The sequence below is a fragment of the Podarcis cretensis genome (assembly GCF_951804945.1).
Source record: "Podarcis cretensis genome assembly, chromosome: 18".
NCBI classification, from domain to species: domain Eukaryota; kingdom Metazoa; phylum Chordata; class Lepidosauria; order Squamata; family Lacertidae; genus Podarcis; species Podarcis cretensis.
Genome location: NC_137188.1, coordinates 7,860,413 through 7,888,129, shown reverse-complemented (window position 1 = coordinate 7,888,129; position 27,717 = coordinate 7,860,413). Strand labels below are relative to the sequence as shown.

The following is a 27,717-nucleotide window of genomic DNA, read 5'->3' as shown; positions in this document are numbered from 1 at the left end:
AGCTCTCACTTCCATACATCACTACTGGGAAAACCAGAGCTTTAACTATACGGACCTTTGCTGGCAAGGTGATGTCTCTGCTTTTTAAGATCCTGTTTAGGTTTGTCATTGCTTTTCTCCCAAGAAGCAGGGGTCTTTTAATTTCATGGCTGCTGTCACCATCTGCAGTGATCATGGAGCCCAAGAAAGTAAAATCTCTCACTGCCTCCATTTCTTCCCCTTCTATTTGCCAGGCAGTGATGGGACCAGTGGCCATGATCTTCGTTTTTTTGATGTTGAGCTTCAGACCATATTTTGCGCTCTCCTCTTTCACCCTCATTAAAAGGTTCTTTAATTCCTCCTCACTTTCTGCCATCAAGGTTGTGTCATCTGCATATCTGAGGTTGTTGATATTTCTTCCGGCAATCTAGCCTTCTATAATTCCTGCGCTACATGACCCTCGGGTGTCCTTTGCAATTCTAGGATTCTATCATTTGAAGACCCTCCCGGGCAGGTCCTGTTCCTGCGCTTCCTCTCCTTTGTCTTCCCTTTCTCATTCCCTTCTTCTTCTGCTCTCCCTCCCTCCCTCCTTCCCCCTCTCTCCTTTGTCTTCCTTTCTCTCCCGTTCTCCTTTCCTCCCGGGGAGAGGCGGGGACAGCCGGGAGCCTCCGCGCTGTGACGCGCAGAGGAAGCGGCGAGGGGGAAGCGGAGCCATGGCTGCAGCAGGTACCGGGGACGGAGGCGGGGATCGGGGCCCGTAGGCAGCAGGGAAGGAGGGAGGCGCGCTCCCGGCCCGGCTCGGATCCAGACCCTCTTTCTCCCCGCAGCCAGCCCAGCTCAGAGGATGGGCTCTCGGCTCCGGAACCTGCTTTTGCAGCCGTGCGCCCTGGGCGCGCGGCTCCCAGGCGGACTCCTGCCGGGATGGAGAGCGCTGGTCCTCTGAGCGCGCACAGACGGCTGCAAAGCCCAAACTTAAAGGATGGAGAATGGTGCTGATGTTGGGGCTGCGCACCCGCAGCTCCTGCTCATTTATCTCCCTGCCCCGATGGGTTGTAGGCAGGTGTTAGCCCTTCTCCGAGTAGACCCAAGGGAAACAATGGGCGTGACTAACAGCGGTTCTGTTGCAGAGTCAAGATTTATATGCATCATCTGTCGGTCTCTCTCTGTCCATCCATCCATTCTTCCATCCCTCCGTACGATTATATTAATTTTTGAATTCTGAATTTATTGTCATTCACGTTTTATACTGTATTTTATGCTGTTTTTTGTTGCATCCATTAAGTGTTTTAAAGTTGTTGTTAGCCGCCCAGTTTTCTGAACCGTGAAGGGCGGGGTATAAATAAAAAAAAATTATTATTTTATTTATTATTAATTTTACAAAATTTATATGCCGCATAATTGTAAAAAAAAAACAAAAAACCTACAACCATCAATCCTTGCTAATACATTTTCACAAAATTTAGACACCACGATTGTAAGACAAAAAAACCCACAAACCTCAAGGCGATTTGCAGAAAGATAAAACAACAACAGAGACAAGTAAACAACAACAACTATTCAATAATATATCCAGTGAAAGGCAGGGCACACCTACCCTAAACATCTATTCGTTTATTCATGCCGGGGGTTTTTATATTAATAGTTTATTAAGAAAGTTTAATTTATAGGAAGAGAGTGAGAAAGAAAGAAAGAAAGAAAGAAAGAAAGAAAGAAAGAAAATAAACCAATACAGTGGTACCTTGGGTTAAGTACTTAATTATTTCCGGAGGTCCGTTCTTAACCTTAAACTGTTCTTAACCTGAAGACCACTTTAGCTAATGGGGCCTTCCGCTGCTGCCGCGCCACCGGAGCACGATTTTTGTTCTCATCCTGAAGCAAAGTTCTTAACCTGAGGTACTATTTCTGGGTTAGCAGAGTCTGTAACCTGAAGTGTATGTAACCTGAAGTGTCTGTAACCCGAGCTACCACTGTAGTCCCTTCTGCTTCCCATGTTGGGTAAATGCAGGCTGTAAGATCCAGAACCTCTTTCCTTCCCCTTCTCTCATTCGCTCTCTCCAAACTCGGAAAACTCCCTTGGTTTTGGCTTGTATTCTCACTTGGGGCGCAAGGAAGTATCCCTCACTCTGGAGGGACGGGAGGAGGAAGAAGATTTGCCATGAGGAGGGAGGCCGGTTGCCAGATTAGACAAAGCTTCAAATACAGTGGTACCTTGGTTCTCAAACTTAATCCGTTCCGGAAGTCTGTTCCAAAACCAAAGCGTTCCAAAACCAAGGCGTGCTTTCCCATAGCACGTAATGCAGAACAGATTAATCCGTTCCAGACTTTTAAAAACAACCCCCAAAGCAGGAATTGAACATGAATTTTACTATCTAAAGAGACCATTGCTCCATAAAATGAAAGCAATAATCAATGTACTTCACTATAAAATAAATAAGACAGTATTGTAGGTGATAAAAATTTATTTATTGTTTCTTATGTTCACTGATGATAGTCATTGTTTGAATGGGGGGCTTTTATCCATTTCTGCAGTCACACAATCCATCAGTAGCTGAAGTGGGCTCCACACAGTCACGAAAACAAATGAACCGAAAAAGCCTCAAAAACAAAAACGCAAAATAAATAGCAAAAACAAATGCGCCAAACTTAATCCATTTTGGAAGTCCGTTTGACTTCCGAAATGTTCAGAATCCAAGGCGCAGCTTCTGATTGGTGCAGGCGCCCCGGAAACAATAGCTGACAGCCGCACTGGATGTTTGGCTTCCGAAAAATGTTCGAAAACTGGAACAGTTACACCTGGGTCTTTTGTGTTTGAGAATCAAGACATTTGGGAACCAAGGTACCACTGTACCACTCTAATTAGGGGAGTGGGGAGATCGAAGGGCCTATGCAGCCCTCCAGACGCAACCTCAGACATCTAATCTTAGCCAAATCAAACATATGCCCCTTCTCTATACAATGGGTCAGGGGACGCATCACAAGTGGTAACACCAAAGTCGTGTCCACCAAGAACTGTCCTGCTGATGTTTACCTTCATAAAAAAGGTAAAGGTAAAGGTACCCCTGCCCGTACGGGCCAGTCTTGACAGACTCTGGGGTTGTGCGCCCATCTCACTTAAGAGGCCAGGGGCCAGCGCTGTCCGGAGACACTTCCGGGTCACGTGGCCAGCGTGACATCGCTGCTCTGGCGAGCCAGAGCCGCACACGGAAACGCCGTTTACCTTCCCGCTGGTAAGCGGTCCCTATTTATCTACTTGCACCCGGAGGTGCTTTCGAACTGCTAGGTTGGCAGGCGCTGGGACCGAGCAGCGGGAGCGCACCCCGCCGCAGGGATTCGAACTGCCGACCTTTCGATCGGCAAGTCCTAGGCGCTGAGGCTTTAACCCACAGCGCCACCTGCGTCCCTAAGGTAAAGGTAAAGGACTAAGGTAAAGGTAAAGGGACACCTGATCATTAGGTCCAGTCGTGGCCGACTCTGGGGTTGTGGCGCTCATCTTGCTTTATTGGCCAAGGGAGCCGGCGTAAAGCTTCCGGGTCATGTGGCCAGCAGGACTAAGCCGCTTCTGGCGAACCAGAGCAGCGCACAGAAACGCCGTTTACCTTCCCGCTGGAGCGGTACCTATTTATCTACTTGCACTTTGAGGTGCTTTCGAACTGCTAGGTTGGCAGGAGCTGGGACCGAGCAACGGGAGCTCACCCCGTCGTGGGGATTCTAACCGCCGACCTTCTGATCGGCAAGTCCTAGGCTCTGTGGTTTAACCCACAGCACCACCTGCGTCCCGCAGCCTAGAATAGCCTTAGCGGTTTTTTTGCTGCTGCATCACACTGTGGACTCACATTAAGCTTGTGGTACACCGAGACCCCTTAGATCCTATTCACACATGCTTCTAGTAACTTGGGTGTCCCCCATCCTATATATGTGCATCTGGTTCTTCCTTCCTAAGTGCAGAACCAGACATTTGTCCCTATTAGAATTCCTTTTGTTAGCTTGGACCCAGTTCTCCGCAATCTGTTAAGGTCATTTTGAATTCTGATTCTGCCTTCTGCGGCATCAGCTACCCTTCCCAGTTTGGTGTCTACTAGCACTTGGGGGTGGATAGAGGAATATTCCCAACCCCGCCTTGATTTGCCAGGGATCGAACCTAAATTTCCCAGCCTGATCCCTCCCGGCTCCCTGATCATTCCTTCTGCGCTTACTCTTCCCAAACCATAGCTGTCAACTGTCCCTTATTTGGCGGGACAGTCCCTTAGCCCAGCGCCGTGTCCCGCTGCTGTCCCTTATTGATGATGTCCCTTAAATTTCCCGGGTTTCAAAGGAAGCAGATCCTCTCCCTCCCTCCCTGCTGGCCAGGGAGGAGGGAGGCTCCAACTGCGTTGTTTGGCTGCGTTGCTCACCCAATAAGGAGTCTGACAACAACTGGGGGGGTGGAGCTTGCATGCCTTGTGCCGATCAAATCGGCCGCCTTGCCTGGGGACTCGTCTTTGCTCAGCGCTTCCCAGTGGAGAGGTGACGGTGGTTTTCCTTGCTGCATCCCCTTTACCGGGTTGCTGCGCTGGGGGAACCACCGCTTGAGGCTTCGCTTGGCTGCTGGCTGGGCTTTCTGCCTTTGGCTCGGAGGGGCTCAGAAGTCTAACATACCTGTGCTTGGGAAATCCCTTATTTTGGCTGCTGATCCCTTATTTTTGAGGCTGCTGGTCCCTTATTTTCAAATCTGTAAGCTGACAGCTATGTCCCAAACCCTAGATGCAGAATCCCTCGGAGGAGACGATTGCCTGGAAGAGGACGAGGAGGAGCTGGAGGCGAGCTTGGAAGATCACGAGAATGTGGGGAAATTACTGGTTCCTGGCAGGCGTAGCTGCTGCATCCTGACCCGTCGCGGAATCACTCTGCGTGTGCTTCTCAAGGACGGGCTGATTGAGCCCGGAGAGGGTGTCCTCTCCATTTACTACTTGGTAATAATAATAATAAGGGACGCAGGTGGCGCTGTGGGTTAAACCACAGAGCCTAGGGCTTGCCGATCAGAAGGTCGGCGGTTCGAATCCCTGTGATGGGGTGAGCTCCCGTTGCTCTGTCCCTGCTCCTGCCAACCTAGCAGTTTGAAAGCACGTCAAAGTGCAAGTAGATAAATAGGTATCGCTCTGGCAGGAAGGTAAATGGCGTTTCAGGAGTCCCTTTACCAACAACAACAACAACAACAACAATTTATTATTTGTACCCCGCCCATCTGGCTGGGTTTCCCCAGCCACTCTGGGCGGCTTCCACAAAGACCAAAAGTACACTAAGATGTCACACATTAAAAACTTCCCTGAACAGGGCTGCCTTAAGATGTCTTCTAAAAGTCTGGCAGTTGTTGTTCTCTTTGACATCTGGTGAGAGGGCGTTCCACAGGGCGGGTGCCACTACCGAGAAGGCCCTCTGCCTGGTTCCCTGTAGCTTTGCTTCTCGCAATGAGGGAACCTCCAGAAGGCTCTCAGCGCTGGACCTCAGCATCTGGGCAGATTGGTAAGATGCTCTCATCGTTCCGTCACTTCTCCTTGCAAGAAGCGGGCAAGGGGAGTGCTGGCCCTCAATGGTGTGGGATGTGATACGTTAAGTAGCAGTCAAGCACCACATTCCTTGTTTTCCTAGAGTGGCCATGCAGGGGGGATGTTCCTGTTTCCTCCTGGCTGGGACATACTTCCTTTTGCATATGACTAGAGGTGGGCATATGGGACGTGGGTGGCGCTGTGGGTTAAACCACAGAGCCTAGGACTTGCCGATCAGAAGGTCGGTTGTTTGAATCCCCGCGACGGGGTGAGCTCCCGTTGCTCTGTCCCAGCTCCTGCCAACCTAGCAGTCTGAAAGCACGTCAAAGTGCAAGTAGATAAATAGGTACCACTCCGGCGGGAAGGTAAACGGCGTTTCCGTGCCCTGCTCTTAGCAGCTTAGTCCTGCTGGCCACATGACCCGGAACTGTACGCCGGCTGCCTCGGCCAATAAAGCGAGATGAGCACCCCAACCCCAGAGTCGGCCACGACTGGACCTAATGGTCAGGGGTCTGTTTACCTTTATCTAGAGGTGGGCATGAGCTTGCCTGTAACAAAAGGGACAGGGCACACAGTTCTCTCTCTTTTCGATGGATCAGCTTTTAGCTAGAGATTAGCTTCCAGCCAACAGAGGACACTGGGACTATCTCCATATGGGATAGATCCACGTATATACTTTGTAACTAAGTCTGCCTTCAGAGATCCATCTGTGAACTGAATGTGAGTAAACTACTTATATACATAGCTGTCAACTTTTCCGTTTTCTTGCGAGGAATCCTATTCAGAATAAGGGAATTTCCCTTTAAAAAAGGGAAACGTTGACAGCTATGCTTATATATACTTTACACAAGATTGTGGTGTGTTTATTCTTTTAAGAGGGGTATAAGGGAACTTACCAGGAAGCTGACAATGAGACGCTTACACAAGCCTGCAACCAGCTATCCGCTGTGCGTTTGAAAGGGGAATGTGAAAGTCTGGTAAGTAAAGAAACTTGCTAATGCAAGTTAGGAAGGATATTAATAAACAATATATCCTCTCCTGCCTCGCTGAACATTCCCACAAATGGCGCCCACCTGAGAGGAGCTGGAACTGAGCTCCGGCTGGGGAAAAAAGCACTGGTTACAACATAAATGAACTTAGAAAAAGACTGGAATCATCTATTTCTCTCCTGCACACCCACCCATGCCTTCGTTTTGTCTCTTCTCTCTCTCTCTCTCTCCATTTTTATTGTTTTTTTTAACATATCCTTTCCAACAATCGTTTAACATAACTTCTTATCTTATACCATATTTTAGACTTCCGTCAACCACTTCTGAAGATTTTCTGTTCTTTATCATTTGTTCTGCATTTCTTAATTTCTCTATTACTTTTGATTATCCTTGACCAATAGTTCTCATTGTAGTCTTTCTTGCAGTATTTCAAATAGTCCTCCTTACAGAACTTATTGCAGTCCTACTAGCATAATCTGTTTATTACAATTGCTTTTCAAATAGTTCAAATATTTACTCCAGTCTTCTAAGAATCTCTGATCCCGCAGATTTCGAACCCTTCCTGTTGTCTAATTCTGCATAGTCCATTAATTTCATTTGCCATTCTTCTTTCGTCGGCAGTTCTTCTTGCTTCCATTTTTGTGCCAATAATACTCTTGCTGCTGTCATTGCATATAAAAACAACTTACAGTCCTGTCTATTAATATCATCTCCTACAATGCTAATTAAAAATGCTTCTGGTTTTTTTAATACAGTGGTACCTCGGGTTAAGTACTTAATTCGTTCCGGAGGTCCGTACTTAACCTGAAACTGTTCTTAACCTGAAGCACCACTTTAGCTAATGGGGCCTCCCGCTGCTGCCGTGCCGCCGGAGCACGATTTCTGTTCTCATCCTGAAGCAAAGTTCTTAACCTGAAGCACTATTTCTGGGTTAGTGGAGTCTGTAACCTGAAGGGTATGTAACATGAAGCGTATGTAACCCGAGGTACCACTGTAAATGTATATTTCAACATCTTTGTCGTCTCATTATATATCGTTTCCCAGAGGTTTTCCACTTTTTTACATTCCCATTGTCTCTCCTCTCTCACCTGTCCCAGGGCAAGAAGTTCTTGGGCGACCTCTTGACGGATGGCAAGATCGTTTGGCAGGAGACGGGTCAAGTGTTCAACTCGCCTAGTGCCTGGGCGACCTACTGCAAAAAGCTTGTCAACCCAGCCAAGAAGTCTGGGTGTGGCTGGGCATCGGTCAAGTATAAGGGCCAGAAATTAGACCAGTATAAAGCTGTTTGGCTGAAGAAGTACCAGCCCAACACGCCCCCTGCAGAGGAGGTGAGTGAATACCCTAATTTCTCAAAGTAAGCAACAAGGGATGCGGGTGGCGCTGTGGGTTAAACCACAGAGCCTAGGATTTGCTGATCAGAAGGTCGGCGGTTCGAATCCCTGCAACGGGGTGAGCTCCCATTGCTCGGTCCCTAGCAGTTTGAAAGCACGTCAAAGTGCAAGTAGATAAATAGGTACCGCTCCAGTGGGAAGGTAAAGGGCATTTCCGTGCGCTGCTCTGGTTTGCCAGAAGCGGCTTAGTCCTGCTGGCCACATGACTGTACACCGGCTCCCTCGGCCAATAAAGCGAGATGAGCGCTGCAACCCCAGAGTCGGCCATGACTGGACCTAATGGTCAGGGGTCCTTTTATCTTTACTTAAGTAAGCAACAGTTTAGATTTATCTGATTATGGTAAATGCAAAAAAGCTGCTTTAAATGGGTTAAAAAAATTAAAGGAAACAGACTCTAAATTTTTATATATACTTAATGGTGACACAGTTATCTTTTGTTTGTGCTTCTGTGCAAGAATAACTAATGCAGTTTTCATTTACGCTAAGAAATCCAGGGCTATCTGCTTTCTGCCCCGAGATCTTTGGATGAAGGACAGCATACAAATTTAATAATTTAATGTGGGCACCAACCGCTGCTGGGGAGAGAGGTTGGGAAGGGAGATTCTTACCTTCTCACAGCAGAATTAAGCACAACAGCGATTGCACAGAGCACATTAAAACTTGGTTAGATTTCACATATGCCCTCATCCACTTTCAAAACAAAAGTTCCCCGCAAAAATACTTAGGCTAGAATAAATCACAGTAAGTGGTTTGTTTATTTTTGCTCACAGAGTTTCCAGAATTTAAAATGGACAAACCTGTCAGCTGGAAGTAAGACAAAAATGAAGAAAGGTTTCAAATGACTTTAAAAGAAAATAACTTTACAGTGGCATCTCGGGTTAAGTACTTAATTTGTTCCGGAGGTCCGTTCTTAACCTGAAACTGTTCTTAACCTGAAGCACCACTTTAGCTAATGGGGCCTCCCGCTGCTGCCGCGTTGCCGGAGCACAATTTCTGTTCTCATTCTGAAGCAAAGTTCTTAACCCAATGTATTATTTCTGGGTTAGCGGAGTCTGTAACCTGAAGCGTATGTAGCTTGAGGTACCACTGTACTTACTTCCAAAGAGGATCATGCAATCTTTGGGTTGCAGGCTGTAAGATCTCCTTTTTTGAGAGATTCAGTTCACTTGGTTTTTCTTGCAGCTGGGAGCCATCGTCCGCATGGCTCCTTCTTTGCTTCTTGCATGAAGCACAGAGAAAAAGACTGAGAAGTGGGGAAGCAGAGGGCCTGCCAAGCCACACCCACTTGCTACCTGGGTTCCGGGCTCAGGTTAACTCTTTCATGCACGCAAGTTTGAGTTGGCAACTGTATATTGCAGAAACTGCCTCTGTCTTCTGCATTCTGGCCCACTGTCAAACAGCTCTGGATGTTCAGGAGCAACTGAGGGCATGGCTGTTCTGCCTTCCTCACATAATAATAATAATAATAATAATAATAATAATAATTTATTTATACCCCGCCCTCCCCAGCCAAGGCCGGGCTCAGAGCGGCTCTTGTAGAGAGCTCTTGTAGGCTGAGCAGCAGTGGGGAGACTGTCCTCTCTGACGGCTTTTGCATCTATTTTTCTCCCCCAGAGTTTAGTAAGCGAAGGGGAAGAGGATGAGCTTGCCGATGAGGAGGAAGAAGAAGCCAAGGGGGTTAAGTCAGTCCTCTCAGAGCCCATGCTAGCTAAGAAATTGGAGGACAAGACCCGGAAGCAGCAGGCAAAAAGTCTTGCAGAATTGCACAGCTCAGGTATGTCAATGTAGTATTGATTTATATGCCACTGACTTGCCAAATTCAGCTTCTAAGCAGTTTACAAATGTAAAACCAATTATATATATATTTTAAAAACCCTATTACTTGTGATTTAAATACACAACGAAACAATTTCGCTCATACTTTTAAAACACCCATAAACTTAGTACAGTCATACTTTGGTTCTCAAATGGAATCCATTCTGGAAGTCCTTTCAACTTCCGAAAACGTTCAAAAACCAAGGCGTGGCTTTGATTGGCTGCAGGAGCTTCCTGCAGCCAATCGGAAGCTGCAGAAGCCGCGTCGGACGTTCGGCTTCCAAAAAAATTCGCAAACCGGAACACTCACTTCCGGGTTTGCAGTGTTCGGGAGCCAAAACGTTTGAGTCACAAGGCGTTCAACAACCAAGGTACAACTGTATAGTTTTATTACATATGCAACTGCAAAACAGCCTGACTCCACAAACAGATCTTTATACAGCAGGGCACTCTGAAATAAAAGAAATTTGTCAGAATTGATGTCCTCACAGATTCTTGGAAAACAGACGTCCCTCCACTGCAAGGAGGAATTTTGGCTAACGCTGTTGTTTAGTTGTTTAGTCGTGTCCGACTCTTCGTGACCCCCTGGACCAGACAACGCCAGGCACTCCTGTCTTCCACTGCCTCCCACAGTTTGGTCAAACTCATGTTTGTAGCTTCGAGAACACTGTCCCACCATCTCGTCCTCTGTCGTCCCCTTCTCCTTGTGCCCTCTATCTTTCCCAACATCAGGGTCTTTTCCAGGGTGTCTTCTCTTCTCCTGAGGTGGCCAAAGTCTTGGAGCCTCAGCTTCAGGATCTGTCCTTCCAGTGAGCACTCAGGGCTGATTTCCTTCAGAATGGAGAGGTTTGATCTTCTTGCAGTCCATGGGACTCTCAAGAGTCTCCTCCAGCACCAGAATTCAAAAGCATCCATTCTTTGGCGATCAGCCTTCTTTATGGTCCAGCTCTCACTTCCATACATCACTACTGGGAAAACCAGTAGCTAGCGCTACTCTTTGATAAAGGTCACAATGGTTTTGCTATGTATAAAAAAATACATTTTGAAAACAAAACGAAGCACAAACACCCGCAATTAAAATGTAGACTAAAAGAAACCTGTTTAAACGGTGCAACAATGGAAGGCGTTGAAACGGAGGGTGGAGATGTTTAATTTTGCGTTTCATGGCTCAATTTAGCTCAGTGCTGGCCAGTCGCTTTGTTTTTAAACCGCAGATAACAGCAAAAGGCTGGACTGCAGGAATCGAATCCCTGTCCGTTATTGCAGCCTGGGGAGTCGGGACTCTGCCAGGTATGTCTATCGTATGTATGAAATCCTTTCAGTAGCTAGAGGCAGATGACTTGTGTGCATAGCTGTCAACTTACATATTTGAAAATAAGGGACCAGCAGCCTTGAAAATAAGGACCAGCAGCCAAAATAAGGGACCTGCAGCCTCACCTGTTCCAGGCACTCCAGTCTTCCTGTCCTCCTGCAGTCTGGTCAAACTCATGCTGGTAGCTTCGAGAACACTGTCCAACCAACTTTGTAACCAGAGGTTCAACTGAATAGAATCTGAATCACATGCACCACAAGGCCTATGCAGCCTCAACTTAAGATGGCTCCCCGGCCTGGCTTTGCACTGCAAAGTTTGCAGCAGCACGTGCAACAAAATGGCGTCCAGCATTCAAAAAACCCCTCAGCTTGCATTAACTAGCCACACACAAGGCATGCAAGCTCCACCCCCCCACTCGTTCTTAGACTTCTTATTGGGTGAGCAACACAGCCAAGCAACACAGTTGGAGCCTCCCTCCTCCCTGGCCGGCAGGGAGGGAGTGAGAGGAGCTGCTTCCTTTGAAATTTAAGGGACATCATTTAAGGGACATCCATCAATAAGGGACAGCAGCGGGACATGGCGCTGGGATAAGGGACTGTCCCTTCAAATAAGGGACACTTGACAGCTATGCTTGTGTGCAGCTGTGCTCAGGGGGTGAAATCTGGCAACCGAGTGCAGCATGCTGACAACCTCAGGGTCTAATTTAAAAAGCAGGGGGAAAGGCTCTAGTCCTCAAGGCGAAGGCAGACTTGAGAATGGATGCCTCTGTTTTGAGTTGGTGTGTGGGGAGGCAGGATTTCAGCCACGGCTGGAGAAGCTAGTTTGCTGAAATATGGCCAACGATGTAAAAGAGAAAACTCTGCCTGGGATTCACAACGTGGCCCTCTAGACTTCTCTCACCGGCCCCTGGAAAGTGCCCACAATTCTTTCACAGTGTTTCCCCAAGCCAGAACATGCCCTTGGGCTTAATAATACAGTGGTACCTCGCAAGACGAAATTAATTCGTTCTGCGAGTTTTTTCGTCTTGCAATTTTTTTCATCTTGCAAAGCACAGATTTTGGAAAAGCTTCAAAAATCACCAAAGTCTTCAAAAACCTCAAAAAAGGCTACCACACCGCATGCTATGAGTTGCTCCTCGAAGTCAAGTCGCAACTGCACCCCCTGAATGCACGGTTTTAAGAAAAAGGAAACAAACTTGCAAGACAAAGGAAACAAACTTGCAAGACGTTTTCGTCTTGCGAAGCAAGCCCATAGGGAAATCCGTCTTGCGAAGCAACTCAAAAAACAAAAAACTCTTTCATCTTGCGGGTTTTTTGTCTTACGAGGCATTCGTCTTGCGAGGTACCACTGTAATAATAATAATAATAATAATAATAATAATAATAATAATAATATATTACTTATACCCCACCCATCTGCCTGAGTTCCCCCAGCCACTCTGGGCGGCTTCCAACAAAATATTAAAATACAATACAGTGGTACCTCGGGTTACATACGCTTCAGGTTACAGACTCTGCTAACCCAGAAATAGTGCTTCAGGTTAAGAACTTTGCTTCAGGATGAGAACAGAAATTGTGCTCCGGCAGAGCGGCAGCAACAGGAGGCCCCATTAGCTAAAGTGGTGCTTCAGGTTAAGAACAGTTTCAGGTTAAGTACGGACCTCCGGAACAAATTAAGTACTTAATCCAAGGTACCACTGTAGTCTGTCAGACATTAAAAGCTTCCCTAAACAGGGCTGCCTTCAGATGTCTTCTAAAAGTCTGGTGGTTGTTGTTCTCTTTGACATCTGGTGGGAGGGCGTTCCACAGGGCGGGGGCCACCACCGAGAAGGCCCTCTGCCTGGTTCTCTGTAACTTGGCTTCTTCCAGGGAGGGAACCTTTAGCAAGGCCTCTTGCTAGCTGGGGAGGGCAGAGAGGGGGTGAGTCAATGTTATTAGACTCGTAAAATTTACATGTATTGCTCCTCCCACTTTTGGCTCTGGCCCGCCCACCACTGGCCTGTGACCCCTGAAAGGGAAAGTGGCCCCCGGACTGAAACAGTTTCACCTCGCCTTGCAACAGCACTTTGTGATACGGCACAGCGTTTGTGCGGTTTTTGGCAAAATAGTAAGAAAGCAAAAATAACGACTTGCTGAATACAAGATGGGTCTAGAGCACAATTGCGTAAACTGATTCTGAAGAAAATGTTGTTGTTTTTTAACCACTCTAACGAGGAACCTGATATTTTCTTTTCTTGTGATTTTGGCATTTATGCCAGAAGACAATTATTAGAGGCCTTACAACTCAGTAGGCTGAATTCTATGAAACCAATGGTTCAGGACCTGCTTTCGGACAGGAATGATCAAATTACTTTAATAGTGGCTGAATTTTTGAGTGCTGTCCATGTAGAAAGACTGGGCCATTATAAAGAGATTTTGTGGTTCTTAATTGATTGGTGATGTGGTAGTGTTGTATTGTGTTATTTATGCAAATTGATTTCCTCTGGAGTTAAAGATCTGACAGGGACAAACCTTGTTATGCTGAGCTCGTATTTTGCACAATTTGTATATGCTGTCTGTTTGATAATATGTGGTTTGCTATGCCTAATAGCAGGTGGCGCTGTGGGTTAAACCACAGAGCCTAGGACTTGCCAATCAGAAGGTCAGCGGTTCGAATCCCCGCGATGGGGTGAGCTCCCGTTGCTCGATCCCTGCTCCTGCCCACCTAGCCGTTCGAAGGCACATCAGAGTGCAAGTAGATAAATAGGTACCACTCCGGCGGGAAGGTAAACGGCGTTTCCGTGCGCTGCTCTGGTTCGCCAGAAGCGGCTTAGTCATGCTGGCCACATGACCCGGAAGCTGTACGCCGGCTCCCTCGGCCAATAAAGCGAGATGAGCGCCGCAACCCCAAAGTCGGCCAGAGTATGCCTAATAAAGGATATTTGATGATGTAAACCACTCTAACGGGCTTTGTTTGGTAAGGAATTTTCAACAAACAAAGCATGACATCCATTTATACTGCGATTCGTTTATACGGTAAGCCTTCCTGTGATCCTCGGATGTTTAACAAATAAATACAGGATTGACTGCCCCAAGGCAGCTTAAGTTGTATTTAAAAGCCTTTGCATTCTGCTCATTAAGATATATATATTTAATGCCACTAGTCCTCATAATGGCCGTTTCTTTGTCTGCCTTTAGGAATCCCCACACCTTGGTGGAAGTGACGTCTTTCGCAGCCCTTAACAAGTTCCAGCCTTTCAACGTCGCTATCTCCAGCAACGTCCTTTTGTTAGTGGTACGTGGACATTTGGCCGGCCCCACCAAGAGGCAAGGGGAGAAGCAACCGCCTCAGTAATAATATAATAATAAATTTTTCTTTCTACCCTACCCATCTGGCTGGGTTTCCCCAGCCACCCGGGGTGGCTCCCAACAGAATATTAAAACAGAATAGAACATCAAACATTAAAAATTTCCCTCAGGCGGCAGAATTCAGTGGTGCAGCAGATCCTGATGCCGATTTTTCTTCTGCCCTCCCTCCCTGGTTCCTGATGTAAATCTTCTCTCCCCTCTTCTTCCCTGGTGGAACTAATGCAAGCGGAAAGTTCCCTTAATAATTGCAATTTTTTAAAAAAACATCCCCTTGGGAATCAGCACTGCTTAGGTTCGGAAAAATAGCCTGCAGTCTTTTTTCCTCTGCTAGTGCATACAGTAGTAGTAGTAGTAGTAGTAGTAATATTATTATTATTATTATTATTATTATTATTATTATTATTATTATTACCCCGCCCATCTGGCTGGGTTTCCCCAGCCACTCTGGGCAGCTCCCAACAAAATTAAAAGCACAGTAAAACATCAAACATTAAAAACTTCCCTAAACAGGGCTGCTTTCAGATGTCTTCTAAAAGTCAGATAGATGTTTATTTCCTTTACACCTGGTGGGCGCCACTACTGAGAAGGCCCTCTGCCTGGTTCCCTGTAGCCTCACTTTTCGCAGAGAAGGAACTGCCAGAAGGCCCTCGGCGCTGGATCTCAGTGTCCAGGCTGAACTATGAGGGTGGAGACGCTCCTTCAGGTATACTGGGCTGAGGCTGTTGAGGGCTTTAAAGGTCAGCACCAACACTTTGAATTGTGCTTGGAAACATACTGGAAGTCAATGAAGGTTTTTCAGGACCAGTGTTATGTGGCCTCGTTGGCCACTCCCAGTCACCAGTCTAGGTTGTTGTAGTTTCTGGGTCACCTTCAAAGGTAGCCCCACCTAGAGCACATTGCAGTAGTCCAAGCAAGAGATAACCAGAGCATGCACCACTCTGGCTATCTCCCGGGCAGGTAGGGTCTCATCCTGCGTACCAGATGAAGCTGGTAGACAGCTGCCCTGGACACAGAATTGACCTGCATCTCCATGGACAGCTGTGAGTCCAAAATGACTCCCAGGCTGCGCACCTGGTCCTTCAGGGGCACAGGTACCCCATTCAGGACCAGGGAGTCCTCCACACCCACCCGCCTCCTGTCCCCCAGAAACAGTCCTTCTGTCTTGTCAGGATTCAACCACAATCCGTTAGCCGCCATCCATCTTCCAACCACCTCCAGAAACTCACACGGGACCTTCTTTTGTTCTGATTTAAAAGAGCTTTTGCCGGTGGAGGGAGGAATCCACAATTCTGATAGCTTGGATTCTGATATGAGGAATATAGCATTGTAGAGTCGGAAGGGACACTAAGAGTCATCTAGTCTGACCCCCGTGCAATGCAGGGATTATGGGAGCTGGAGTCCAGTAGTACCCAGAGTGTGACCATGGGACCCAAGGGTGACCAAAACCTCCAAACCTGTGCTCTTTCCCCCTTTCCTCTTAGGACTTCCATAGTCACCTGACGAAGAGTGAAGTGACTGGCTATCTCGGAGGTCGTTGGGACACCAACAGCCAGCGTAAGTTCCCCTGGGGTAACTAGCAAGGGAGTGGAGCGGAAATGTTCCAAATTTCCTTTAAAATGTACTTCATTAAATACATTTTAAAATGTATTTAATTAAATAACAGGACCAATGGTCAGGGATGATGGGAATTGTAGTCCTAAACATCTGGAGGGCCGGAGTTTGCTTATGCCTGACTTACATCGTAGGAGCCTGCACAACACAAAACACTGTTGCTGTATGTAGGTTTTTATTTTTTATCTATGCCTATGCCTGGTCTGGGACACAGATGGCGCTGTGGGTTAAACCACAGAGCCTAGGGCTTGCCGATCAGAAGGTCAGCAGTTCGAATCCCTGCGACGGGGTGAGCTCCCGTTGCTCGTTCCCTGCTCCTGCCAACCTAGCAGTTCAAAAGCACGTCAAAGTGCAAGTAGATAAATACCTCCAGCGGGAAGGTAAATGGCGTTTCCGTGTTCTGCTCTGGTTTGCCAGAAGCGGCTTAGTCATGCTGGCCACATGACCCGGAAGCTGTACGCCGGCTCCCTCGGCCAGTAAAGCGAGATGAGCGCCGCAACCCCAGAGTCGGCCACGACTAGACCTAATGGTCAGGGGTCCCTTTACCTTTACCTATGCCTGGTCTAAGAGGACTCTCAAGATTGACTTTCAAGCTCTCACACATCTTTTCTTTTTTAAATCTTTCAGTGTTAACGGTGCTGAGGGCATTCCCTTGCCGATCACGCCTTGCGGACGGGGACTTAGCAGCTGCTGTGGAAGAAGAGGTAAGGAGCTCATATCATTACTAATGGTGGTGCTGGAGTCCAACATGGGGTAGCGGGCACCACGGCTGCCCCATGAATTGTGTGTTCGATTCTTCCTTTGCCCTCCAGCTGTCTTGGAAGTATAACTCCTGGGCAAACAGCTTGGATGAAGATGATGGGAAGACAGGTTGCTCCCCGTTCGAGGGTGTTCTTCTTCGGTTGGGACCTCCCTCGTTTTCCATTTTGGGGCTAACGAAACACGGACCGCAGTAGCGGCATACATTTGTTGTTTAGTTGTTTAGTCATGTCCAACTCTTCGTGACCCCCTGGACCAGAGCACGCCAGGCACTCCTGTCTTCCACTGCCTCCCGCAGTTTGGTCAAACTCATGCTGGTAGCTTCGAGAACACTGTCCCACCATCTCGTCCTCTGTTGTCCTCTTATCCTTGCACCCTCCATCTTTCCCAACATCAGGGTCTTTTCCAGGGAGTCTTCTCTTCTCATGAGGTGGCCAAAGTCTTGGAGCCTCAGCTTCAGGATCTGTCCTTCCAGTGAGCGCTCAGGGCTGATTTCCTTCAGAAATGGATCAGTTTGATCTTCTTGCGGTCCATGGGACTCTCAAGAGTCTCCTCCAGCACCAGAATTCAAAAGCATCAGTTCTTCTGGATATGCTTAAGACTGCTGAAAAGCAACATCCTTTTTCCTCTTGTCTTCAGATATGCCAGAACCTCTTTATGCGTGGGCTTTCCCTGGTGGGCTGGTATCACAGCCACCCGTTCAGCCATGCCCTGCCATCCCTCCAGGACATCGATACTCAAATGGACTACCAGCTGAAGCTCCAGGGAACCAGCAACAGCTTCCAGCCTTGCTTGGCACTCATCTGCGGTAAGTGGCAGAAGGGTGCCCGTCCGTCTCAACGAAACAGCCTGTGCTGGTCCTGTGGGTTAACCATAATAATAATAATAATAATAATAATAATAATAATAATCTTTATTGTCATTGCCCCTCTCGGGGACAATGAAAATTACTTGGCTGCTCCATCCACCCAGGTAGGGCACTCCACACAAAATCAGAACAACTATAAAAATGCTAATTAAAACAATACAGTATAATACAGCAAGGAAGATTAGATGACTTTCAAAGTCCAGGTTTCCCATTCAGGGCCAAGATCGCTCTGGAGAAGAAGCTGTTCTTGAGACGGCTCGTTCTTGTCTTCATCGTCCTGTATCTCCGTCCCGACAGCAGGAGCTCGAAGAGACAGTGACCAGGATGCGATGGATCTTTTACTATGTCCAGTGCCTTCCTATGGCACCTTGTGGCATAAATCTGCTCTAAGGTGGAGAGTGGGCAGCCAACAATGCTCTCTGCTGCCTTCACAACTCTGCACAACCCCATCCTGTCCTGGGTAGTACAGCTTCCGTCCCACACACATAAACCATAAGTGAGCACGCTCTCAATGGCACCATGAGGTGAGGTCCAAGTCCAGTCCGTGGTTGAGGGTGCAGTATGGAGGCAGTCCGTCAAAGCTGAAACTAGGTCCAAGGAAGGTACAGTAGTTGGGTAGGGTCAGGAGCTCCAGCAGGACAGGGTGCTGGCAGGAACAGGCTACCAACAATGTTGCTCCCGCAACCTGGGCCTGGGCTGGCTGGTTTTATCTGCCCCAAGGCATAGGGCGGCCCCGGTCCAAAGGTGACTCGCCTCTCCTGGCCTGGAGGCGAGCACTCCTCCTGCAGGAACTTAGTTCCCTCCGCCTCTGTGCCCTGAGCCTGTGCAGCTCAGGAGAGGCTGGTGGGTTACCGGACCCAGAGGCAACCTCAGCTTCCTCTGACGGGGCTGAGAGTGGAGCACCTGCAGGCAGTGGGTCCTCCATCACCTCCGGAACCAGAGCGGATTCAGCTGGTGCCTACACCTGAGGATCCAGCACAGGCGAGGACCCTTCAGGCTCAAGCCCCAGCCCCGGCTCAGCTGGTTCTGGAGGCGGGGACTCCTGTGCAGGCTGGGATTCCTCAGGTTCAGCCTCCAAGTCCGAATCCCAGGCCATCGCACAGCCCACCGTCTCGCAGCACTCTGCAAACGTTAGGTGCAGAAACGGGCAGCATTATACGTCTCCCAATGTTTCTCCTTTACGGACTGCTCCCATGTCTAATCCCATCTGTAACTCACTCTATGTGGGGCTGCCCTTGAGACTGACCCAGAAACTCCATCGGGTGCAGAATGCTACAGCGAGGCTCCTTACGGGATCCTTGCCGTGGGATCACGTTTACCCAGTGCTATACCAGCTGCACTGGCTCCCGGTGGAGTACAGGGTCAGGTTAAAGGTGCTGGTTTTAACCTTTAAAGCCCTATACGGTAGAGGACCCTCATACCTTCGGCACCGCCACTCCTGGTATGTCCCACAGTGCCACCCGCGTCCCACCCTACCTATAGAAATGAGCAAACCAGTGATATTTTAGGGAGCAGGCTAGTAGGCGGGGCCCATGACTTACACCAGGCATGGGCAAACTCAGCCCTCTAGATGTTTTGGGACTACAACTCCCATCATCCCTAGCTAGCAGGACCAGTGGTCAGGGATAATGGGAATTGTAGTCCCAAAACATCTGGAGTTTACTTATGCCTGACTTACATCATAGGAACCTACACAACACAAAACACTGTTGCTGTATGTAGGTTTTTATTTTTTATCTTATATTTTGGAAATGTACATCCAGTTTTCTTTTCCTTTATTTTTTTTTGGGGGGGGCCAAGAGAGTGGGGCCCTAAGCTATAGCTTGTTTAGCTTATACGTAAATTTGTTTAGCTTATACTGTGGTGCCCCGCAAGACGAATGCCTCGCAAGACGAAAAACCCGCTAGACGAAAGGGTTTTCCGTTTTGGAGGTGCTTCGCAAGACGAATTTCCCTATGGGCTTGCTTCGCAAGACGAAAATGTCTTGCGAGTTTTTCTGACTTTTTTCCGCCCCCCCCCCCTTTTTCTAAGCTGCTAAGCCGCTTATCCGCTTATCCGCTTATCCGCTTATCCGCTAAGCTGCTAAAAGCCGCTAAGCCGCCAATAGCAGTAATCCGCTAAGCCGCTAATGGGCTTGCTTCGCAAGACGAAAAAACCGCTAGACGAAGAGACTCACGGAATGGATTCTTTTTGTCTTGCGAGGCACCACTGTACTGTTCCCATGCTAGGTGCCCAAATGATCTGGAGCTTGTCTTATTGTCCCCTCAGGTCCATACTGCCCTGCCAACCAAGGTGTGGAGTCGAAGATTGCGCCCTTCTGGGTTATGCCCCCTCCGGAGGTGAGTTCTGCGGCGCCTGAGGAAGGTGCTCATTGGGAGAGTGGGGGGGGGGGTTTGGGAAATTCAGCCGGTGCAGAATTCAGCACCCAGCTTGCTCACCGAAGGAAGACGGTCTGAGCATATTATACTGATCTGGTCCTTCTCCACTGGCTACCAATTAGTTTCCAGGCCCAATTCAAAGTGCTGGTTCTGACCTTGTTGTTGTTTAGACGCTTAGTCGTGTCCGACTCTTCGTGACCCCCTGGACCAGAGCACGCCAGGCACTCCTGTCTTCCACTGCCTTCTGCAATTTGGTCAAACTCATGCTGGTAGCTTCGAGAACACTGTCCCACCATCTCGTCCTCTGTCGTCCCCTTCTCCTTGTGCCCTCCGTCTTTCCCAACATCAGGGTCTTTTCCAGGGAGTCTTCTCTTCTCATGAGGTGGCCAAAGTCTTGGAGCCTCAGCTTCAGGATCTGTCCTTCCAGTGAGCCCTCAGGGCTGATTTCCTTCAGAATGGAGAGGTTGGATCTTCTTGCAGTCCATGGGACTCTCAAGAGTCTCCTCCAGCACCATAATTCAAAAGCATCCATTCTTTGGCGATCAGCCTTCTTTTTGGTCCAGCTCTCACTTCCATACATACTAGGTTCTGACCTAGAAAGGCTTAAACCATGGGTAGGCATACTAAGGCCTGGGGGCCCAGAATGCAGCTGCTGGACTGGTGACTGGGGGCGGCCGCCAAGACCACATAACACTGGCCCTGAAAGACCTACATTGGCTTCCAGTACGTTTCCAAGCACAATTCAAAGTGTTGGTGCTGACCTTGCAAGCCCTAAACAGCCTCGGCCCAGGATACCCAAAGGAGCATCTCCACCCCCATCGTCCAGCCCAGACACCGAGGTCCAGCTCTGAGAGCCTTCTGGTGTTTCCCTTCCTCCGAGAAGTGAGGTTACAGGGAACCAGGCAGAGGGCCTTCTCGGGGGTGGCGCCCTCACTGTGGAACACCCTTTGGGAGCTGCCAGATGGGTAGAATATTATTATTATTATTATTATTATTATTATTATTATTATTATTTATTATCATCTTTGCGGAACGCCCTCCCTTCAGATGTGAAGGAAATAAGCAGCTATCTTCTCTTTAAAAGACATCTGAAGGCAGCCCTGTTCAGGGAAGTTTTTAATATTTAATGCTGTACTGTTTTTAACACTTGATTGGGAGCCGCCCAGAGTGGCTGGGGAAACTCAGCCAGATGGGCCGGGTATAAATTATTATTATTATTATTATTATTATTATTATTATTATTATTATTATTATATCACTAGCAGAGGGGAAAAGACTGCAGGATATTTTTCCGAACCCAAGCCGCATTGATTCCCAAGGGGATGTTTGGTACACTGTCAATTGCTTGCTGCTGTTAACGTGTGTGCGTATGTGTTAGTCATTTGGTGCTGTATAAATATTATAATCAATAAATAAAATGGTAAAATCACTTGTTGCTCAGAAGTATGTTGGCTCAAAAAAAGGCGGTACATTCTGAGGAGCTGCACCTCTAAGCCACCAGGGGGCGCTTTACAACTTTAGTTCTCCTGAGCAAGTCAAGAGAGTGAGAGAGAAAAAACACAATTTGATATTATTCACTTCTCTGTGTCTCTTTCTCTTCCCACCCTTCCCTGGCCAACTTTTCTCTTCCACCAGCAAAGGCCTTATGATTACGGCATTCCCATGGAAGTTGAGGTCACCTACGTCCAAGACGGCTTCCTTACCAACGACGTTCTCCACGAGATGGTAACTTTGGTCCATCCGAATTTCACATCTGCTCGGGGGAAGAATGCCGAGTTGCGTCACCAAACCGCCTTTTGTTCCAAACACACAGGGCTGCGATGATCTAAAGCGAGGCCTCTTGAAAAACAAAATCTGTAACTGATGGCAAAACAATCCTTACATTGAGAGAGCCCTGTGGGCATTCACAATGCAAGCATTGTGTATGAGCTGGACAGTCAATCTTCAGAGTCCTTTTAGACCAGGCATAGGCAAACTCCGGCCCGCCAGATGTTTGGGACTACAGTTCCCATCATCCCTGACCACTGGTCCTGTTAGCTAGGGATGATGGGAGTTGTAGTCCCAAACATCTGGAGGGCTGGAGTTTGCCTATGCCTGTCTTAGACCCAAGGCTCCTTAGAATTCTTGCCAGATTCCCTTAAGAAGCCCCTGATCGCAGTGTTGTGGGAAAAATTGGGGTTGCCTTTTAGAGCCCAACTCTCAGTGTCCCCTAAGTCTGTTTATCATTCGGAGAAAAATGAACCATAGAATTGTAGAGTTGGAATTCAATGCAGAAAAAGGTAAAGGATCCAGTCCAGTCCAGTCAAAGGCGACTGTGGGGTTGCAGCGCTCATGTTGCTTTCAGGCCGAGGGAGCCGGCGTTTATCCGCAGACAGCGTTCCAGGTCATGTGGCCAGCAGGACTAAACTGCTTCTGGCGCAACGGGACACCGTGACAGAAACCAGAGCGCACGGAAACGCCGTTTACCTTCCTGCCGGAGTGGTACCTATTTATCTACTTGCGCTGGTGTGCTTTCGAACTGCTAGGTTGGCAGGAGCTGGGATAGAGCAACGGGAGCTCACCCCGTCATGGGGATTCGAACCGCCGACCTTCTGATCGGCAAGCTCAAGAGGCTCAGTGGTTTAGACCACACTGCCACTCGCAGGTTTTTTTATCTGCAGAAAAACCAGTACAGTGGTACCTCGAGTTACAAATGCTCCGGGTTACAAACACTTTTGGTTACAAACTCCGCTAACTCGGAAGTAGTACCTCAGGTTGAGAACTTTGCCCCAGGATAAGAACGGAAATCATGCGGTGGCAGCGGGAGGCCCCATTAGTGAAAGTGCCCCTCAAGTTAAGAACGGTTTCGGGTTAAGAACGAATTAAGTTTGTAACCCGTGGTACCACTGTAGAAGGAAAGCAAGGGAGATCTTTTCTAGAGAAGGAGGTGCCGGAACTCGCCATGAACTCGCCTTGTTCTCTTAGAATGGGAGTGGCAGCCATCTGAGAGCTGCCAAAACAGAGTCCCGGCTGGGAAAAAGGCCCTGTGCACAACACTCCTGTGGTATAGTCCGAATGTGATTCCTGTTCTTTCTTTTCTTTTCTTTTTTTTAAATAATTTTTATTAAGTACAAATTAGAAAACATACATATTTACAACAAAAGAAAATACAAAGGAAAAAGAAAATACATATAACCAAGGAAAAAAAAATAGAGAATACTTTGCCTCTTTTCATATTTACAGTTATTTATACCTCTATAAGGGATGCGGGTGGTGCTGTGGTCTAAACCACTGAGCCTAGGACTTGCCGATCAGAAGGTTGGCGGTTCGAATCCCCGCAACGGGGTGAGCTCCCGTTGCTTGGTCCCAACTCCTGCCAACCTAGCAGTTCAAAAGCACATCAAAGTAGATAAATAGGTACCGCTCCTGCAGGAAGGTAAACGGCGTTTCCGTGCGCTGCTCTGGTTCGCCAGAAGGGGCTTTAGTCATGCTGGCCACATGACCCGGAAGCTGTACGCCGGCTCCCTCGGCCAATAAAGCGAGATGAGCGCCGCAACCCCAGAGTCAGTCACGACTGGATCTAATGGTCAGGGGTCCCTTTACCTTTACCTTTATACCTCTATAAAATGCTATTCACAATAAAGGAGTGAAATGAAATATATCAGGAGAAAAGGAAAAAAGAACAAAGAAAAAATAAGGAAGTAAAAGAAAAGGATCATAGGTGAATTTTTTTTAGAGTAGATAACTATTCACTATACATAGCCATTTCTATATTTATATTCAATTGTTCTTTCTTCCTCACAGATGCTGCTGGTGGAGTTTTACAAAGCGGCGCCCGACGTAGTGAAGTTTCAAGAAATGTGGAGCCAGGAGCAGACCTATTTGGATAAACTAAAGGTACCGTATTTTTCGCCCTATAGGATGCACTTTTCCCCCTCCAAAAATGAAGGTGAAATGTGTGTGCGTCCTATGGGGCGAATGCAGGCTTTCGCTGAAGCCTGGAGAGCGAGAGGGGTCGGTGCGCACCTCTCGCTCTCCAGGCTTCAGGAGAGCCCCAGCGCCAGCCCCACAAGGTCGGGGGACAGAGGGAGGTGGAACGCCGCCATCCCGCTGTCTCCCGAAGTCGTTTGACCCCGCCGCCAGCCCCGCAAGCTCCGGGGACAGCTGGGAGGCGCAGCGCGTCTTCCCGCTGTCCCCAGACCTGATCTGAAGGCGGGCGGCGGGGAGAAGAGCACTTCTCCCCACAGCCTGCCCCACAAGCTCCAGGGACAGCTGGGAGGCGCAGCGCGTCTTCCCGCTGTCCCCGGACCTGATCTGAAGGCGGGCGGCGGGGAGAAGAGCACTTCTCCCCACTGCCTGCCCCACAAGCGCCTGGGGGGGAAATAATTTTTTTTCCTTTATTTCCCCCCAAAAAAACTTGGTGCGTCCTATGGGCCGGTGTGTCCTGTGGGGCGAAAAATACGGTAATCTTGAGGAAGAGTTGTCCGGCAGTGGAACGGACCTCCAGGGAAGGTGGTAGATTCTCCTTCCTTGGAGGTTTTCCAGCAGGGGTTGGGTGGGCATTCGTTAAACTGGGATTCCTGGGCTGCAGGGGGTTAGACTGGATGACCCTCAGGGGTCCCTTCCGACTCCACAAGTCTCTGGTTATGCATGCTCTGGTTATCTGGACTACTGCCATGCGCTCTCCATGGGGCTACCTTTGAAGGTGACCTGGAAACTACAACTAATCCAGAATGTGGCAGCTAGACTGGTGACTGGGAGCGGCCGCCGAGACCACATAACACCGGTCCTGAAAGTCCTACATTGGCTCCCAGGATGTTTCCAAGCACAATTCGAAGTGTTGGTGCTGACCTTGAAAGCCCTAAATGGCCCAGTATACCTGAAGGAGTGTCTCCACCCCCATCGTTCAGCCCAGACACAGAGGTCCAGCTCCGAGGGCCTTCTGGCGGTTCCCTCGCTGCCAGAAGCCAAGTTACAGGGAACCAGGCAGAGGGTCTTCTCGGTGGTGGCGCCCGCCCTGTGGAACGCCTTCCCACCAGATGTCAAAGAGAACAACTACCACTTTTAGAAGACATCTGAAGGCAGCCCTCTTTAGGGAAGCTTTTAATGTTTGATGGATTGCTATATTTTAATATTTCGTTGGAAGCCGCCCAGAGTGGCTGGGGAAGCCCAGCCAGATGGGCGGGGTATAAATAATAAATTATTATTTAAAATTGTGAAACATAAAAATTTAGTAAGAATTAGAGAGCGAGAGAGAGAGAGAGCGCATGATACAGTGATTTGTGGGTGGGCCGTGCAAGGGAGAAGCCATTTTTCTTGCCTACGTGCATTTAGTAAGCTCACTTTCAGTCCGAGTTCCCTGCCTGTTCGAATGACGAACGCTGTTATCCTCTCCTTGCAGGGCTCATTGGCTTCCAGGACGCCCAAGGACCAAGGTTTCGGACACATCCTGGAACAAGTCTACAGCATCCTCAAGCAATACAGCTGAAACCAAGAGGAGGAACCATGTCTTCAAGGAGCTGTCAGTCGGGTTAGGGAAAGACGTTTAGGTGAGAAGCCTCTCACTTTGAAACCCATTTCTGCCCAATCTTGCTTGGCAGGTAGAGAGGGAAATGGAGACCCTGTGTGTGTGTGTGTTTGTGTGTGTTTAAGAAAGGTTTTTCATGAGTTTAAGAGGAGACACTGGACCAGCCAAGAACACGCTTTGATTTGCCTATGCGGAAGCTATCTGTTCCCCTGTACTGGGCTTGGCGTCACGGGACAGAACACACCCCATTTCATAGATGCGTCGACTGAAGCAACCTGGCTTGCGAGGCCTCAAAAGGACCCCTTGGTGGATCTCAAATTCAATCCAGCACAGTGTTATGCAGTGGTCAACACCGCTGATCTCCTCTTGAGGTTTTCTGAGATGGAACAAAAGCCCTCACCTCTCCAGTTTCGTCTTACGTCTCGTGCTGCGAAGGGTGGGGAGAAACTCGCCTGTGTGTATCTGAGCTGGTAAGAGGGCAGATTTAAAAAAGGGGCAGTGTGGTGTTGCCTTTCTAAAAAATTTTACGGATCTGTAGAAGCAGCAAAAACAGAGTAAAAAGGCAGCAGATTTAAGCTAAAAAGGACGGAAGCTTACCGTATTTTTCACCGCATAGGGCGCACCTAGTTTTTTTTTGGAGGGGGGGGGAATAAAGAAAAAAAAATTATTTCCCCCCCCCCAGGCTTCCCCCGACCCCAGCCCCCAGAACAGGCTGCTATCCGCAAGCCTAGGAACTCCCGCCGGACTCCCCAGGCTTGCGGATATCTGCCCGAAGTCCGGGGCGCGCTGCTCAGTGCACGCCAGGCTTCAGGATGCAGACTGCTGTCCGCAAGCCTTGGGAGCCCAGCGGAAACTCCCACGGGCTCCCAAGGCTTGCGGATAGCTTCCTGAAGCCTGGAGAGCGAGAGGGGTCGGTGCGCACCAACCCCTCTCGCTATCCAGGCTTCAGTGAAAGCCTGCATTCGTCCTACAGGACGCACACACATTTCCCCTTCAGTTTTGGAGGGGGGAAAGTGCATCCTATAGGGCGAAAAATACGGTACTTTGTGTAAAAGCAGGGTTGTGGGCAAGTTGGTGAAAATCTTGCTTTGTCCTTAAAGGTAAAGGGTAAAGGGTAAAGGGACCCCTGACCATAAGGTCCAGTTGTGGCCGACTCTGGGGTTGCGGCGCTCATCTCGCTTTACTGGCCAAGGGAGCCGGCGTACAGCTTCCGGGTCATGTGGCCAGCATGACTAAGCCACTTCTGGCAAACCAAAGCAGCGCACGGAAACGCCGTTTACCTTCCCGCCGGAATGGTACCTATTTATCTACTTGCACTCTGACGTGCTTTTGAACGGCTAGGTTGGCAGGAGGAGGGACCGAGCAATGGGAGCTCACCCCGTCATTGCGGGGATTCGAACCGCCGACCTTCTGATCGGCAAGTCCTAGGCTCTGTGGTTTATCCCACAGCGCCACCCGCATCCTGTGCTTTGTCCTTTCTGTGTTCCTTAAAAGCAGCTGTGCATCTATCTGTTCCTGTGGCTCTCAGGTAGGGAAGCTGTGATGCTCCAGATGTTTTTGGACTCCTGGCAGAGCTGGGAATCCCAGCAAACCAGTTCCGACAGCTCTGTAGAACAAGCTGCCCCAGGAGGAGATTTGCGAAGTACAATCCTCTCCTGGCCTCCCTCTGGTCAGCCTCTGCTGGAGATGGGGCAGTTCCGTCCCGGTTTTTGTTGTTGTTGAATGTACAGGCAACTCCCTGCTCACATGTGTTCTGTTTGCCGAGCACCCGGAAGTGGTACCCAGAAATGAGGAGCACCTGGTCAGCCTGGTCCCCGCTGTCGCTCTGGCTCATGCGAGGGCTTGCTTGACCAGCTCAGCTTCCCCGTGCAGCGGTAGGCCTTTGCTGAACAGCCTCAACAAGCCTCTGGCTCACGAGGAGACCCTTCCCAGAGCCCAGAGGACGTCCTCTTTGGGCTCTGGAGAGGGTCTCCGGACAAGCTGGGCTTTGGCTTCCTTGGCAACTGCTGCTGCGCTACCCCGCATGTCAGCTGTTAAGCGGGAAGGCGAAGCAGCTCAACAAAGCTCTGCTGATCCTCCAGCTCATAAGCAGGCCCTCTCCAGGATGGGGTGGGTCTCCTCCCGTGCCAGGACGACTCTCCAGGGTGCTCCCCATTTCCTGCAATTTCCCTTACGCATGCAGGAGCCAGGAACGTAACCCCCGCGTAAACGGGGAGTCGCCTGTGATTGAATCCTTTAGA

The 27,717-nt window shown here is 48.9% G+C and overlaps 1 protein-coding gene across 3 annotated transcripts; it reads left to right on the top strand.

Moving 5' to 3' along the window:
• Nucleotides 1-155: 155 nt before the first annotated feature.
• On the top strand, nucleotides 156-25,925 carry MPND (MPN domain containing; the record flags this gene model as incomplete). 3 transcript variants are annotated; one of them, XM_079960718.1, is made up of 13 exons in its annotated part: nucleotides 156-705; nucleotides 4,720-4,928; nucleotides 7,588-7,818; nucleotides 9,496-9,655; nucleotides 10,911-10,986; nucleotides 14,185-14,281; nucleotides 15,837-15,909; nucleotides 16,594-16,670; nucleotides 17,365-17,533; nucleotides 19,862-19,932; nucleotides 21,607-21,696; nucleotides 23,755-23,847; nucleotides 25,352-25,925. In XM_079960718.1, the coding sequence occupies 13 exons, from the start codon at nucleotides 693-695 to the stop codon at nucleotides 25,436-25,438; spliced, it is 1,446 nt and encodes a 481-aa protein (XP_079816844.1). In that variant the 3' UTR covers nucleotides 25,439-25,925. The 3 variants fall into 3 exon arrangements, with proteins under 3 accessions (XP_079816844.1, XP_079816842.1, XP_079816843.1); XM_079960716.1 differs by lacking the exon at nucleotides 156-705 and adding an exon at nucleotides 2,110-2,183; XM_079960717.1 differs by lacking the exon at nucleotides 156-705 and having other exon boundaries at nucleotides 4,704-4,928.
• Nucleotides 25,926-27,717: the final 1,792 nt, after the last annotated feature.